The 17849-nt window shown below is 44.0% G+C and overlaps 1 protein-coding gene across 1 annotated transcript; it reads right to left on the bottom strand.

Annotated features, from left to right (window-relative positions):
* Positions 1-212: 212 nt before the first annotated feature.
* On the bottom strand, positions 213-8869 carry macc1 (MET transcriptional regulator MACC1). The gene is made up of 5 exons (XM_084335813.1): positions 8750-8869; positions 6052-6177; positions 3898-5948; positions 3350-3538; positions 213-2762 (listed from the first exon to the last, which is right to left on the bottom strand). The coding sequence occupies exons 2-5, from the start codon at positions 6167-6169 to the stop codon at positions 2559-2561; spliced, it is 2562 nt and encodes an 853-aa protein (XP_084191939.1). The 5' UTR covers positions 6170-6177; positions 8750-8869; the 3' UTR covers positions 213-2558.
* Between the last annotated feature and the right edge of the window lie 8980 nt (positions 8870-17849).

Genomic DNA, 17849 nt, shown 5'->3' on the forward strand with positions numbered 1-17849 from the left:
AGTAAGGGTGCAACTTGCTCCGTGCAATCCATTCTTTGTGGATCTAGCCCTTAGAGAACTTAATGGCAGCATTAAAGCCTTAAAGGTTTACTGTACTCCACGTTCTGCTAAATTTCCTCTTTTGAAAGTTAGTCGACAATATTTATTGAAATTAAGTGACAATCCCTTAAAGTTATACAGGTCACTCCTTCTGTTTCAACATAATTTCCCTGGTGAATTAATTTCATAGGGGTTTTCTTGGGAGGAGGAGACACTGCAACAAGTACATACTGCAGTCAATAGAATAACTCAAACTTGTTTTTTTTCCTACGTATGATTACCTTTGTGAAACACAAAAACAGATCAAATAGCACAGAACAGATCATATTTATTCATGTTTTACACCATTTATCAGAGATTATTTAGTTGGATTTACCATATTAATTATCATATACATCTACTCTTTAAAAGGGGACATGATATGGACAATGTCTTTTGCCTATAGTCTTTGTTTGAGTCAGGCACTGGGGACAAGTGTTTCATTGGAGCCAGGAACCTACCGCCTACCTAATGTACTGCCCCGTTTGTAAAAGCTTTTAAAAAAAAAGAATCTTGGAAGTAGGGTAGCCAGGCAGGGAGGGCAATTCATTCATTAAAATGTGCTACACCCGCTGACAACATGTGTTCAATAGCGGAGATGCCTTTAGATCTAGTTTCTTTGCAAAAAGATGAATCATGTTCCACAGAGTCAAGAAAGTTGTATAGAATTGCCGAGAAGATACATCATAATGTCTCCTTTAAGCACATGTATCTCTTTCTGATCAGTTACGTCAAGCAGACATTGCTTCGGATTTCAATGACCGAAGGCACCAGGCATATGGCACCGTTCTGAACACTGAGGTTTGTATTTGGCAGGTAGAAACATTGTCACGTAACCAAGGAAACTATAAAAATAAGGAAGGGTTATCTCGTCGGAATACCAGCGTTCTATGCTCTGCTTGGTGTCAGACTTTGGTGCCAGTTCTATTGAAGCCTATATTAAAATTCTAAATATACCAGCTATCTGAGGAAATATACATCAACCAATATATCAAACGCTTACACGTTAACAATGCAACGAAATACGGGCCGATTTGAAAGTTTCCACACTTGGCACCAATGTGCGTTCAGTGCGTTTACGTGCTACAAAGTGACCTGAAGACCCTTCCTTCTTTAATTAGTTTCCTTGACGTAACAAGTAATGGAGCAAAGGACCGTAAACAAAGATGCAATGAACGCACCATTACGCCTTCCGAGATGATCTGCGTCAATGTATGGGCTACATATTAGAGCACACATCACGGAATAAATATCCACCATCTATGAGAATGTTATGATAATATGATGTATACGGTAGTATAAGGACACCTAAAGCAATCGTTTTTTAACCATGTATAAGCGGTTTCAACTTGGCAACATAAACATTCTAAATGAATGTTAATATCCTGTTGCAGTGTTCTCTAATACAATAGCTGATGGGAAATATACCTGGGTCCAAACTGTTCCCCTAGCAACAGAATCCCAGTAAAACAGTCTAAACCTCCATAATAAGATCATGAAGAGTTGTCACCATGTGACATCAACCATGGGATCTACTGGCATTCACACTTTCCATTCACTAGCATATTCTTTGAAGATCTACTCTAAAAGTCACAGGCTATTTCGAATACTTATACAAACAATAGTGAGACACACACACTGATCATTTAAAAAGTTGAGGGTCATAGATCAGAGAATGTATAATAATAATAATAAATGCATCTATTTTTTATGCATTGCATTAAGTTAAAAACCAATTAGTTTCAATCGTTGAAGACCTTTATAATAGTTGATAACTGGACCTAGTCTGTACTGTGTAATAATTTAACACCGAACCCAATTGGTGAAAAAGAACTAACCAAAATAAAATGTGCACAGCATGTCATCAAAGCTGTGACAAGTTTGCAAAAATTATTGTGCTGATTTAGTGTGAAAATTACATCCCAGCAGAAAATATCATCACGGTCACCATAGCTTGGATGTTAGTTAGTATGATGTTAGGAATAGGTTTTTCCCAAACGTATGCAAGTGAACGAAGAATGAATGTCCGTGGTTGGCGTGTCGGTGAGCCCGTGTGGAGTTACTTATTGTCATGTGATGGAACGCTTTGTGGATTAATCATATTGTACGTGGCTAAAGAGTGACAAACCTCAGTGTATGTTAAGTTAGTTTCAGTAAGACATGGCATCATAACTCAAATAATATAATACAGTAGTCATAACACGTCCATTCACCACGTGAGGTCTAAAAATATAGTGCAAGTAACTGAACACATTTGAGTATATCGCCTTATAATACTTTGTCTATGTAAAAAAAAAACACAGCATTGAATCAAAATCATATAAAAGGCACAGAATAAAACAAAGAGCTAAAAAGAATGTCTTGATGAGATCACGCCTCTGCGTCTGCTGTGTGACAAAGACTGAAACTCTAGATTTCCAAGTGTGTGCGGGTTTCATACCATGCAGCTACACTAGATCTTCAGGAGGTCCAGGTGCGTTCTAGGTTGAGGGGTACGCGGAAGCCCGCAGGATGTCCAGACAGTTGGCCGTGATGAGCGCTCCGGTCAGCTGCCTCCACTGTCTGGTGACGGGGTTCTTCATTTTGTCCAGGCTCAGGTGGAGGTCCTGGATCATGTCCCTGTAGCCGTCTCCGTAGCGCACGCTCCAGGAGTACAGGAAGTCGTAGGCAGGTTTCCACATGGACTAGAAGACAAGAGCAGGGAGAGGAGCTCTGTGAGAAAAGCAAACTGGCAAAACCTCATTTGCATCCCATTCAAATCACACTAGTACTACACCCCATGCTGCGGGTGATGATGGGACTGTATTCATATAGTGCTTTTATCCAACACGCTTTGCAACTTATGCCTCACATTCACACACAGATGGTGGAGGAGACCATGCAAGGTGCCGACCTGCTCATCGGGAGCAGTTAGGGGGTTAAGTGTCAAACGAAGTGACAATCTCTTGACTGTCTTCTGTTTCAACATAATCTAATCATGGTCTTTGAGAAAATCCTTTCAGCTCCTTTGAACAAGTGAAAATATCTTACCTCATCGGCAGATGAGGTAAATAACATTTTAACACTCAATACGAGATTAAAATCACACTGCCAGGAGGAGCCGGAATCGAACCGCAAACTTTCCGATTACCAGACGACCGCTCTCCCTCCTGAGCCGCTGTCGCCCCCCCCCCCCCCCCCCCGATATAAACCGCAGCTAAATCAATGTTATTCACATGCGTTACAGCAAAGAAATCTGGTACAGTAACTGGACACATTAAAGCAAACCGACCTGGGGACTGACTTCCCCGGTCTTCCCTCGGTGGGGCGCCTCGTACCCAGCGATCTGAGTGCTGGTGAGTTTCCCAATCTTATCGGCGAGCTCCCGCCACCGAATGCCCAGCTCCACCGCCGTGGACAGAATGACAGTGTTCTGAATCAAATGTGCCACAAGACCCACAGAGTCCATCTTCAAGAGACCCTGAGACGACAAGGATACAGACAAACAAATAAACAGCAGCAAGAGGCCTTTTGAACGGCTCGACAGGAGGCGATTCAATCATTGATGTTTTTGTCTATGCAGCGAAACCTTTGTAAAGGTTGTGTGAGAAATGTGTGTGTGTGTGTGTGTGTGTGTGTGTGTGCGTGTGTGTGTGTGTGTGCCTTCCAGGCTCTTTGATGGAACACAAAGTGTCATGTATGTGAGCCGCCACTAGGGGGTGAGGGGCTAACTGTGAATGAATGAATGAGTGAGTGAGTTTGTGTCATTGCCAGTCTATGAGGTGCTTTGAATCCTCAAAAACAAATACATTTTATTATCATGTAACATGTTGTACTTGCCACCATAAGCTCATGTTGGAACTTCTTCCTGGTCTTCGCAGCATGGCAGTCCTCCTTCAGCTTCTCCAGCACACAGGCCACCTTATCGGCCTCGGTTTCGGCATGCCTCCGTGTAATGGTGTCCAGGCATAGCTCGGAGTACCCCAGGGCATCTGCAAAACCCCTCCAGCTGGGTATGCGTTCCGTGACCAGTGTCTGGATGGCCGAGTACATATAGGTCAGCTTCTTGAACGGCAGCGTCATGTTGTCCAAGAGAACGCCGGTCGTGATGTGAATGCCAGTGAAGTCGATCACTTGGTCTCTGGAGATGAGCTTGACGTTTTTGCAGTGAACCAAGCCAGTCCTGCCTCGGAGGAACCCGATGTACCACTCCTTCACCTTTGAATTGCCCACCGACCTAACCGTATCTCTGGACAGGAGGGCAACGGTGTCCCCCTTGAAGTACTCCAGGAGGTACTCTACTCGCGGCTGACGGAGCACCGTCTTCAGGGCCACCCCGTACCATTTTATGTCCACGGGTCTCTCCTGGAATTTGGGAAGCGCTGGAAGAGTCTCCTCTGGGATAGATGTAGATCTCGCCTCCTCCTTTCGTCTGTCCAGTCGCCTGGGAGCTCCCTTTTCTGACCGACTAGGTGCAGCTGGTGGGGACGGCAACTGGAAATACGTTATGGCTCCGGTCTGCGAGTCTCTCACTTGTATATCCAATTTGAAGCGTGTCATTTCTCCACTACCAGCGTGATACAAAGCGAGCGGCAGATGCAGAACCTTGCCGGTTCTGAGCTGACTCTGTCTCACTTCTTTCCTTTTGTCCTCAGTTTTTATTTCAAACACTGAACCTGTGATGCTAACGGCGATGAGCAAGTCATTGAGTTTCTCTGGTTTAAACTGACGTTTGCCCCAGAGCTGCAGGACAAGTGGAGGCAGGTTTCTGTTGCCTCTGTTGACATCTGAAAAGGGAAGCCTTGGTGGAATGTCATCATGACAGGAGACGACCATCACTACTTTGAACGATGGATGGATGTACCTTGGACCGTAGACTGCCACGGTGATCTGGCGGTCCAGGTAATCCCAGACCGATGTCGCAGGAGATTGGATGGCGGAAGCCTCTGCAGCTGCAATCACATAGAAATGTGTCTTGAAGTCCAGCAGTTTCACCTGCATGACATTTTTGTAAATGTAACAGTCCTTTATTTTTTGATAAGGTCCCTCTTTCTTGTGCGACACTAGCCCCACGAGGGTCGTCATGACCTGGCTTAAGGGGTCACTCTTCACCTCTCCAGCCAGCTTCATTTCCAGAGAAATGCATTCCTTTGCATTGTGGTTGCCGAGGCTCACCTCCAGAAGCGGACCCATCGTTGTCATGTAGTTGTTGTTGAGCCCTGGGGGAGGATCCAAGATCGCCTTCAGCGCAACCTCCTGGACTTCCTCGGGAGGAACGTGGCCCTCTGGGAGATGGACGCTGATTTCGGAGTCTGGCAACTGCAGGGAACCTCCAGCGTGACCGATCTTGCAGACGATCTGAGACTCTGTGGCCTGTGTTTGAGCCCATCCGGGGCTCTGGCTCATGAGACCGAGGTCCAGGCATGACCTGGTTAGCTGCCTGTGGCTCAGCCAGGCCATCTTATAGGCCTCCCTGTCATTCTTTAGCCATTCGAAATCTGGGTTCAGGACCGGACCAGACGGTTTAAGGCCATTTTCCCTTTTCGGCGTCTTCCTTTCCAAGTCGTCCAGGATGTCCGAGGCGCTCCTCCATCTTCCAGATCGGTTGTTGACCTTGCGCTTGGGTTCCAGAAAATGTCCCAGGCCGTCCTCGTCTGAAGATGTGCTTATGCCGTCGTCGTTTTTCCTGTTGAATATGTGCGAGGGGTCTCCTTGCAGGGCTGATGCTTTGGAAACAGTGTTTTCTGTTTTGCTGTGTACAATGTCATCCAAGAATGGATTGGATCCAGACAGCTTGTTCCAGAACGGATTAGTGGTCCGATTTGAATGTCTGACCTCTGGCTGTAAGACGGGCCACTCGGAATGCTTTGCCACTTGTGAAATATAACTACCTGTGAAGATATTAAAATTGTGTGCGTCACATGTCAACATTCAAATGCATTATAAAAACCACAGCACAGTGTTGTTTTACGTTTTAAAAAAAGTGGAATTCACCATTCAGGTTGTTGCCAGTCAGCGTTGCATTGTCGTCCAGATCGATCAGAGTCCCCTCAGATTTGCTCCGCATTAGACTCCCAACGCGACGGAAGGACTTCACTCTCCCAGCTGCCATGGTTACATCTGTAAACAAAACGACCATTACTGGAATGCATACATAAATCACACCATATAACTGTCTACCATCACATGCAACCTGTATCAAATCCAACAATGACATATACAGTATGGGGGGTGACAGTGGCTCAGGAGGTAGAGCAGTGGTCTGGTAATCGGAAGGTTCCTGGTTCAATTCTCACTCCCCCCCAGCAGCCCAGAAGTGTCCTTGAGCAAGACACAACCCCTAACTGCTCCCGATGAGCAGGTTGGCGCCACCGTCAGCGTGGTATATGTATGTATATACTCTGTCAGGATCTATGGGTAACAGTACTGTATATTTGCATAATATATGCAAATATCACAAATGTAACAGTACTAAATACCTGTATGTCATGTATGTCCCTATGCCATAAATGTCATGCATGTCATAAATGTCACTATGAATTGAAAATGGGGGACCCTGATGGAAACAAGACAAAAGTCTTTCACTGGTCTGCATCCTCTTAACAATTGTGTGTGTTGAGCCGTACTGTATTGTACCCATTCTGCAATCTGTTAAATAAAGTTTTCATTCATTCATTCATTCATGAATGGGTAAGTTGTGTGTGAGGCATAAGTTGTAAAGCGCTTTGGATAAAAGCACTATATAAATGCAGTCCATTTATCCATTTTACTATTGCACGCGACCTGTATCAAGTCAACAACGTCATATAGCCTACATTTACACAATTCCTTAATGCAGCGCAATAAGGACTTTTTAATACGCTACAAAATATACACACAAAGCTTATACACCGTGTAGCAATTTGGTGATGGGGCTGATCTATAAACAGAACAAGACTATACATTGCAAAGCATTGACAAGCAACTAATACCTGCACAACGTAACACCTGTCTCTAAAGCTATTGTTCCCTGTGAAGACGTTTCCCCAACAACCCTGTGAGCCTCTGGCCAACTGGAGAGCACAGGAAGCCCGGGACTGTGAGTTGATGCAGGGAATACAGCCAGAGCTCCTCAGCTTAGAGTAGACGACAGAGTACAGCAACTTGCAATGGGCCTGGTCTACAAGATACACTACACAACCAAGGTACCCATGTACATGTCAAAATACTTCCCAAAGGTCAGTGAATACCACGATCACAACACCAGAGGGAGCTCCACAAATCATGTTAAACCCAGATTCGGCTCAAACAAGGGACTAAACACGTTTCGCAATTATGCCACATCAATGTGGAACGCCCTACCCAAAGCTGTAAAGGAATGTAAGTCACTACCCACTTTCAAAACCACTCTCAAAGAACACCTACGGGAGACTGCAATTCGAAACTGGCCCCTGTAAATGTCCTAACCCAACCCCCTCCAATGTACAGCAATTTACCTAGTATGGTTGTCAATATTCCAATGTACAGTTTTGCTAGTTTGTACAGTGCCCCCCCCCCCCCCAACACCCTCCAATGTACAGTAAATTACCTAGTATGGTTGTCAATATTCCAATGTACAGTTTTGCTTACAGTTGCACAGTGTTTCCCCCCCCCCCCCACCCAACCCCACCCAACCTCCTCCAATGTACAGTTTTTACGTCAAATGTATATACTCCCTTTTCTGGACTCTTTTTGTATCACAAACAGTACTGTATTTGCAAATCTGGTATGTCATAAATGTATAGATGTAGCAGTACTGTCTATCTGTATGTCATGTATGTCATCCTGATGAATTGAAAATGGGGGACCCTGATGTAAACAAGACGAAAGTCTTTCTCTGGTCTGCATCCCCTTAACAATTGTGTGTATTGAGCTGTACTGTACTGTACCCATTCTGCAATCTGTTAATAACGTTTTCAATCAATCAATCAATCAAGTCCGTCACTTGTTTGCGTAAAAGGACACTATCCATTCAAGTTGTCACAGTGTTGTCTTTTAAAAAAAACTGGTTGGTCTTGTCTATGATTACTCAAGTCTTTCACAAGTCTCCACGATGATAGTAGTGTGTGTGTGTGTGTGTGTGTGTGTGTGTGTGTGTGTGTGTGTGGCAGCTACTGTAAACCGTCAGTAGAACTGTCTGCGTTTTCATGTTGAAATACTTACTGTAGGGTCACGTTTCGAGCAATCTGGCTACTATATCGAGGGCGTACACTGAGTGTCACACAACACATCAAATAATTTTCACGTTTCAAAAAGTTACAGCGTCTACGTGACAGTAGCCCAAGGTGTATTCTATTTTCCAAATCAACTGTAGCCTATAACGAGTTTAGATAGTTTGCCAACTACTGGCCGTCAGCCCAAGCTACAATACAGTCTGTAAGAACATAATCATACGGAATGCTGAATTGAATGAAATCATCATAACCAAATAATTACTCTAACCATTATTAGCACATCCTGATGTAAACAAGACGAAAGTCTTTCTCTGGTCTGCATCCCCTTAACAATTGTGTGTATTGAGCTGTACTGTATTGTACCCATTCTGCAATCTGTTAATAAAGTTTTCAATCAATCAATCAATCTTCAGCTGCCTAACATCATAACACTCAAATATGTTAACTGGGCTATTCCAGTCAATTATATTATATATATTATAATTAAGCTTCTGGCTTACCATTTTTCACGAGACAAACTGGGACGATATTGTCGTTGCAAACCTCGGCAATAAAGCAGGTCAATCCACTAGCATTTACACTCACTTTTAAGGAGTGTCCGCCACACGCTCACATTACAGCTCTTGCTTCTGTTTGTTTGGAGGTATGACGCATTTTGGGGCTAGAAGTTTTAAAACAACGCGAGTGCCACTAGGTAGAATTGGCCTCTCCACTCGTTCAAACTACAATACCCACAATGCTGTTCTGTGTTTACGCAAGGGACTTGCAACACCTGAAACTGAGAGGCACCTGTAGTAGTTTCGATATGGCAGAGGTCACGGCTAAATTTAGGCTAATCGTTCTTTGGTGATATGCCAATATAATGCACATCGTAATGGACGGGATCTAGGTATATTGTTAACTGTATCTAAAGGCTTGACTTTATTTATGATAATTATATATATTTATTTATATATAATAATGCTATATTGCCTTGCCACATTTCAAATGTAGTGACCTCAGATTTGTTGTAGACATATTTATATAACTTTCCAATTAACTTATTGAAATAATAAATAAATTACTTCTTGCCTATTTATTTTTAGTTTATTTAGTTTCCTTTTACATAATACATATTTCATACTATATCTATATCTGTACATATCCCTTACCTATTCTTACTAGTTACGCTGCTGACCAGTATAACTGTCTTTATACCTGTATCACTGTATATCTTACATAATACTACAACTCTGTACATTTGATTAGCACTATTACAATCCTACCTTGAGGGGAGGGAACAGATGGTGGAGGTAAACGGTACCCTATCCCCCCCCCCTCACAGTGAGCTGTGGTGTTCCACAAGGAAGCATACTAGGACCGCTACTGTTCCTAATTTATGCAAATGACATGTCGTCAGCTTGTGACTGCAACTTGTTCCTGTTTGCGGACGACTCAGCCCTGCTGGTCTCTGACAAGAACAAGTTACAGGTTGAAAAAACCCTCAGCTCGGAACTAGGCAGAATCTGCATATGGCTCGCTGATAACAAACTATCATTACACATGGGCAAAACAGAGTCCATTATCTTCGGTTCAAATAACAAACTCAGCAAGACCGACGGCTTCTCAGTTACAGTGGGTGACAATATTGTCACAAGGAAAGATGAAATTACCTACCTGGGTTCCATCCTAGAGGCTAATCTCTCCTGTGACAAAATGGCATCCAATGTAATAAAAAAAGTCAACCAACGAACTCGATTCTTGTACCGGATCTCCTCTCTGGTAAACAAGAACACCCTGACGACTCTGGCAGGAGCACTCATTCAGGGGTACTACGACTATGCTTGCACCTCATGGTACCAAAGCACCTCAAAGGCGCTAAAAACAAAATTACAAACATCTCAAAACAAACTGGTCAGACTACTGCTTGACCTTACTCCTAGAACCCACCTCACCCCTGCCCACTTTGACAACCTAGGATGGCTTAGAGTAGACGACAGAGTACAACAACTTGCAATGGGCCTGGTCTACAAGATACACTACACGACCAAGGTACCCATGTACATGTCAAAATACTTCCCAAAGGTCAGTGAATACCACGATCACAACACCAGAGGGAGCTCCACAAATCATGTTAAACCCAGATTCGGCTCAAATAAGGGACTAAACACGTTTCGCAATTATGCCACATCAATGTGGAACGCCCTACCCAAAGCTGTAAAGGAATGTGGATCACTACCCACTTTCAAAACCTCTCTCAAGGGACACCTACGGGAGACTGCAATTCAACACTGGCCCCTGTAAATATCCTAACCCAACCCCCTCCAATGTACAGTCATTTACCTAGTATGGTTTTGTCAATAGTTCAATGTACAATTGTGTCTGTTTGTACAGTGTCTCCTCCCCCCCCCCCCTCAATGTACAGTGTTACTTGTTTATACAGTGTGCCCCCCCCCCCCCCCCCCCAACCACCTCCAATGTAAATTACCCAGTATGGTTGTCAATATCCCAATGTACCCAACCCCCCCCACCCAACCTCCTCCAATGTACAGTTTCTACGTCAAATGTATATACTCCCTTTTCTTGACTCCTTCTGTATCACAAACAGTACTGTATTTGCAAATCTGGTATGTCATAAATGTATAGATGTAGCAGTACTGACTATCTGTATGTCATGTATGTCATATATGTCTATATGAATTGAAAATGGGGGACCCTGATGGAAACAAGACAAACGTCTTTCTCAGGTCTGCATCCCCTTAACAATTGTATGTATTGAGCCGTACTGTATTGTACCCATTCTGCAATCTGTTAAATAAAGTTTTCATTCATTCATTCATTCATTAGTACTCATTTATATATTTTATACCCAGTTTAATCACCTGTATTGTATATTACTATTGCACTTTACACACTACATTGTACTGTACTTGTGCTGTATAATGACAATACATTTGAATCTAATCTAAATAACTCAAAGGTCATAGGTCATGTTGTCTTACAGCGTCTTGACAAGTACATACACGTATCTAACAGTCATATCTTTACTGACCAACATCCAAGCTAAAGTTGAAATGTTCTTTTAAAACTGTTTTGTCTGGAGCTCTGTTGGCTGTGGCCTCTAAGCACTCTTGAGTAGATTATGAATATAATTTGTATGCAGAAAAGACGCGTGTACAGTTGCCTACATCTTGACACTCATCTTTATTAACACTCCCTAGTGTTAAAGTAGGAAATCATATGATTTGGCAGAAGATATCGTGAGTGTTTTTTGTTTTTAGTTATAAATTTCACTTTACAAATGCCCCACTGCTATTGTACTGTATTGTCACTCATATTAAGCTTGAATCAACTTTCAAATATGAAATAAGATATAAAACCTGGATTTCTCCTATAATATTAAAACTAACGTTTAAAAGTTTCATTCTTTTAAATCTGACTGGGAATAGTGTCTGAATGCTTGTGCTAAGATAAACATAAATGCAAGTAAATGCTGCCCTCTAGTGGCTGGAGCTGTGAAGTATCTATTGCGGTGTACTTACAGTAATAACAACCCCTTACTTCTACCATAGACATATATAATATCTATGACTTCTACAGCCATTGTCCTGCGGGACTCTCTAAAAACATGGTATAGCGTGTATAATCCCACCCCTAACCTTAACCTCATTGGACGTGGTGCGCAGCATGACACAGTATATGAGATACCAAGTTTTTAATGAATTCCATTGTCCTGCAGAGAGAGGGATTGGCCTTCTTGGGTTATTATAGGAAATATTTCTGAAAATAGCATGGTGGCTTCATTAATAGTAATAGGAACATTATGGGAAATGTCTCCAGAGTCAGAAAATAACATACATACCCATTTCCTCTCTGTGCGTTCAAACTATCCAGCTGCAAACTAGCCTTAGTGTAGAGCAGGGGTCAGCAACCTTTTTGACATGAAGTGCCAGTTTGAAATATAGTTGTAACTAGTGTGCCTGTGCCATATCAACAATATTCCATGCATCGCACATTTTTTTTCTCATAATCAGGTATTTTTTATGATAATTTTTATACATCATTATTGTTATTGTTATTATTAACAATATTATTATGATGGTTGTATCAACCCTAAATCTGAGTTGGGGCGGGGGTGCAATGCAGACAAACAGTTTTGCTTTACTGAGCTCCAATATCTGGGGGCTGTAGTTGGTCACTTTAAGCTGCACACCGGAGCATCTTTTAATCCAGCTGTTTGCTGTTCTCTGATATTTTCTGACATTTCGTTGATGCGTCGCTCGACACTTCAAGCTGACATGGGGATATCTTTTATCCTTGATTTGATTGTCTCTTTGTTTGACAAGCCTTCAAACAAAACATCTGAGCTACAGAGAAAACTAAAAAGCCTCCTTGATATACTCGCCATTAGTGAATGGCTTTCCACATTTCGCAATGCAACGAGCAATGCGATAGCTTGCTTCAGTTGCGTGGTTTTTAGCAGTCGTGAACACTTTGAGGGTGCTGGCTTGCTTTCCATACCTGGCCACGGCACGTTTAATCGATTCTGCCTTAACTTTTTTGATGCTTCATCTCAAAATGGCGTTTCACACCTGACGTTCTGCAAACTACATTTTCTAAACATAAAGTGCACAGCACGGTCCTTCTGACACACAAACCCGTAGTCGTCTGTCCACGAGGGCTGCATGCCCGAATTTCCTTTGCTTTAACTTTCTTAGCGGGGGTTGCCATCATGAAAGACGGCACATACAGAATGCAACCGCAGCACTGTGTGATTACCTGGGAACTGCGTGCGGGCGCGGGAGGCCAGCTGACTGCTGACAGCTGAGCACCATGGGAACAGCTGTATAGCTGTCATAGGGGTGTGCAAAACAGTCGACTTACAAAAAAGAACCTGTGGGAGGATTTTAACAAGATAAATGCGACAACAGTGCAAAATATTTCACTATAATATTTCAAAGCGAAGTAAAAAAAATAAAACGTATACTTTTTTTTATTTTTTATGCTGCCCCCTGTGCCAATGAAAATGCCCCCCGCGTGCCTATGCGGGCACGCGTGCCTAGGGTTGCCTACCCCTGGTGTAGAGCATTCGCTATATGCCTTTTGATACACGGTAATAGCAGCCACCGTACCGCCTACTGTTTAATGTGCACTCTCAGTAAAGCCTGTGTTAAGCCATGGTAATAAACATAATACTTTATAAAGTATTCCCTCCTTCTGGTCATTCAACATGGTGTCAGATGTAAAAGCGGACATACTGGATTATGCACGTTTCGAGAAAGACAAAAGAAAAGAAAAAAAGCAAGGAATGATTTCTTTTATCGATTGAGAGGCTAACAACAAGCTAACGTTGAACTTGTAGCCTACTAACTAGCCACATACATTATCATACAGTGTCGTCATGGCAGACGGATTCCGCAGACCCGATCCCCTGGTATTCGATGGGAACATCGCAGAGAACTGGCGAGTGTTTGAACAAGAGTACGACATTTTCATTGCCGCGGCACACTCTGAAAAACCAGCCCGCACACAGGCGTATATTCTACTCAACCCGGCAGGATCAGAAGCCATTGAACGTGAGAGATCATTCACATACGCAGCGGAGGTAAGAGCACCTGGCGAAGCTGGAAACGTCATCACTCCCGCAGAGTCTAAGGAGAACCCAGTATGTTAAAAGAGAAGATTTCGGGACATTTGCAATCCTCAAACCAACATTACAATGGAAAGGCACAAGTTTAACACAAGATGCCAAAACCAAGGTGAGACAATTGAATCATACGTTACTTATTTAAGGATCAAAGCTAAGAGCTGCGGTTTTGGAATACTGCAAGACGACCTCACCAGAGATAGACTTGTATGTGGCATAAGTGACGATGGTCTGAGAAAAGTATTGCTGTGAACTGACTCCAACTAAGGCCATATCAGTGTGTCGAATACACAAGCTGTCTGACCAGCACACAAAGACACTATCTGCAGTACCGCAAATGTCCACTAAAGTTGACAGCGTGCAACACAGAGTCTCAAGGAAACAGAGATTTGAGACAAGACAGAAACCACAGTCAGAAAATAACACGCAGATCACAAATTGCAACAATTGTGGGGGCAGCCATGCAGCTAAGAGGGAGGTTTGCCCTGCATATGGTCAACATGGCACACATGCAAGAAATGGAACCACTGCAAAAACAGTTGCAGATTAACACAGCAACGCTCTGGCACACAGAGGCAAAGGAGATCTGTCAACCAACTAGAACCAGCACGAGCCACGAGTGGTAGCGATGAAGAATCATTCTATGTGGACGGAATAACACTGGAGAATGTTGACACAATATAAACGGTAATGCAAAAGGGAAAAGTGAAGCATTTACCACTGTTCATGTAAATAGCAAGCCTATCGAAATGAAAGTCGATACAGGAGCAAGGTGCAATTGTCACCTGACCCCCACGGGAAGCATCCAGATCTAAGGCTAAGGTGTGCACATGCACGGATACTCTTCCCACAGGGGCCAGCCGACCTACCACCATGAATTTCCCCAGGACCACAAACAGACACGGGAGAATGCGCCGAGAAACAGTAAGAAAGCTTTTATTGCATAAAAATAGATAGTTTAATACAAGGTTAGATGTTAATATAAATAACTGGTCGGTTAGCCTATTTAAAAGACCCACGCCTCTTAAGCCTAGGGTAGTCTAAAAAGAGGAAGTGCTCCATGCCCCGTAAACCCACCCCCAGACGGTTACTCCCACCCACGTCACCTATCCCCACCCCTAAGACACTACACACGTGAAGGCAAAAAGAGTCTACCCCGCACACGGGTCTATGACTTATCAAACGTCAACTTAGAATCACACTATACCACACGGTTCACTGCAAAACGTCCTGAAATAAGCATCGATATCACACTATCCCTCGGGGAGCCACGGCAAATGTTTTAGGGAGAATATAGGTAGATAAATACACACTAAGTGTTCACACGGTAAATTAAGGGGGTTTGGATAGGATAGTGGGTGTTGTTCACCACTAGGGGTTATGACCAGGCCTAGAATATTCCTCCCATATCCTAACCTAGGTCTGGGGCAGTGGAAGCGCTGAGTTACAAACAATACAAAAAGAAAGGTTATTAATAACCGGGGCCCGAAGCTGAGGGCCGGAAGGACGTCACCTCCTTCCGCTCCCGTAGCCCCTCTCGGCTTCGGGCTAAAAACTGTTCGGTCTGTACTGGGGTGTTTTAGGCCCTCCAAGCACCAGGCGTGCAATAATGTAACTGAACAGTGACATCTCCTTAGCAAATGACCTCAATACCTTCTATGCGAGGTTTGATGCTGGTAATAACAACACCAGCTCACAAGCCTCGGCAATGGGGGGGGGGGGGTCGGCTGCTGATGGAGGCGCAGTGTTCAGGGTAACAGAGCATGAGGTGAGGCGGACCTTTAAAAAAGTGAATATCAGGAAGGCAGCAGGTCCAGACGGCATCCCCGGCCGCGTCCTAAAAGTCTGTGCCGACCAACTGGCCCCAGTATTCACTGACATATTTAACCTGTCCCTAGAACAGGCTGTCATCCCCACCTGCCTGAAGAAGTCCACTATTATCCCTGTACCCAAAAAATCCAAGCCTGCTTGCCTAAACGACTACCGCCCTGTAGCTCTCACCTCCATAGCCATGAAGTGCTTCGAGAAGCTAGTAAAGGGCTACATCTGCTCCTCCCTCCCCATCAACATGGACCCCCTGCAATTTGCATACCGCCCCAACAGGTCCACGGAGGACGCCATATCCCATGTGCTGCACACAGCAGCATCACACCTGGACAAGAGGCAGGGGAACTATGTGAGAATGCTATTCATCGACTACAGCTCGGCATTCAATACCATAGTCCCCTCCATACTCATAGCCAAGCTCAGGGACCTGGGCTTGGGCTATGACCTCTGCCAGTGGGTCTTGGACTTCCTGACGGGCAGACCCCAGGTGGTGAGAGCAGGCAACTGCACCTCCTCATCCATCACCCTCAACATAGGGGCCCCCCAGGGCTGTGTTCTGAGTCCCCTCCTCTACTCCCTGTACACACACGACTGTGTGGCTCAGCGGAGTAGCAATACAATCGTCAAATTTGCTGACGACACAGTGGTGGTGGGCCTGATCTCTGCCAACGACGAGAGGGCCTACCTGGAAGAGGTCAAGGTCCTGGCGGGATGGTGCCAGGAAAACAGCCTCTCCCTGAACGTCAGCAAAACAAAGGAAATGATTGTGGACTTCAGGAGGTCGGGGGTCAAGGACTACAGCCCCCTCAGCATCGACGGGGCACCGGTTGAGAGAGTCAACAGCTTTAAGTACCTCGGAGCCTACATATCCGAGGACTTGACATGGACCACACACATTAACAGTGTTGTGAAGAAGGCACGACAACGCCTCTAATTCCTCAGGCGCCTAAGGAAGTTCCAAGTCAGCCAGAAGATCCTTAAGAACTTCTACTCATGTACAATAGAGAGCATCTTGACCGGCAACATTACCTCCTGGTTTGGGAATAGCACTGCACAAGACCAAAGCAGACTACAAAGAGTGACACGTTCAGCCGAACGCACAATTGGAGGGGGGCTCCCCACCCTCCAGAACATTTACTACAAGCGTTGCAAGGGCAAGGCTAAGAGAATCATTAAAGACTCCAGTCACCCGAACAACTGCCTCTTTGAACTGCTGCGGTCAGGCAAGCGATACAGGAGTCTCAAGGCGAGCACAGAAAGACTCAGAAGAAGCTTCTATCCCCAGGCCATCAGGCTGCTAAACGAACAATGAATGAACACTACACAACAACAACCACCAAACGCACATAGCACACACATCCACACGCACACACTCACTTTAAACAAACACACTGTAGCACCCACTCCACACACTTATAGCACACACCCACTTTAAACAAACACACTGTAGCACCCACTCCCCACACTTTATATTTATGGATGAAGGATTGCACTACAACTCGTACACCTTACTGTAAATTGTACCTAAAATTGTACCTCATCCCATTTCTGCTTTGCACTAGATAGTACTGTACATTAGTACACTGCATAGTATTGTGTATTGTATATTATATGGTAACTCAGAACATTGTACATATGTCTATACCGAACACTGTGACCTCATTTTCTTCTTCTAAATTCATGCTATATTATGTTATTATGTTATTTGATACTATCTTGTCTAGCACAGTCTCTGGAGCGTAACAGTAAGAAGCATTTTGTATGAAAGTATTCTGTACTTCTGTATGACAACTATTAAAGAACTTGAACTTGAACTAATGTCCTTCCGCCTGTAATGAAAGGCACAGTCAGTAAGAGCCCGGTTCCCCCCCCCGTTGACGGGTTCGTCACAATGCACAATTGATTAGATATCCTCCATATGATTTAGAAAAGAGAGAGAAAAAGGTAGTTCACAGAGGATGGAGAATCCACAATACTAGGTTCCAGTCTTCGACAGTATTACTGGCTTTACTGTATGCCGTTCCGATAATCTTCAGCTTTACGCCACTAATAATATTCCTAATTCAAATGCAGTCACCGTTCGTCTATGTCTTCATTTACCACTCGGGAAAATAGTTTGTTTGTTTAGGCACGTATTCCACTGTCTT

This window comes from Notolepis coatsorum (genome assembly GCF_963971535.1).
Source record: "Notolepis coatsorum genome assembly, chromosome: 19".
NCBI lineage: Eukaryota > Metazoa > Chordata > Actinopteri > Aulopiformes > Paralepididae > Notolepis > Notolepis coatsorum.

Excerpts from the sequence above, each read along its gene's own strand:
- macc1 (XM_084335813.1), bottom strand. The coding sequence starts at position 6,169 with ATGGCAGCTGGGAGAGTGAAGTCCTTCCGTCGCGTTGGGAGTCTAATG. Across the intron at positions 5,949-6,051 it reads GACTGGCAACAACCTGAATG|GTAGTTATATTTCACAAGTG; the intron begins GTGAATTCCACT and ends ATATCTTCACAG. Across the intron at positions 3,539-3,897 it reads TCCAACATGAGCTTATGGTG|GGTCTCTTGAAGATGGACTC; the intron begins GCAAGTACAACA and ends TTGTCGTCTCAG.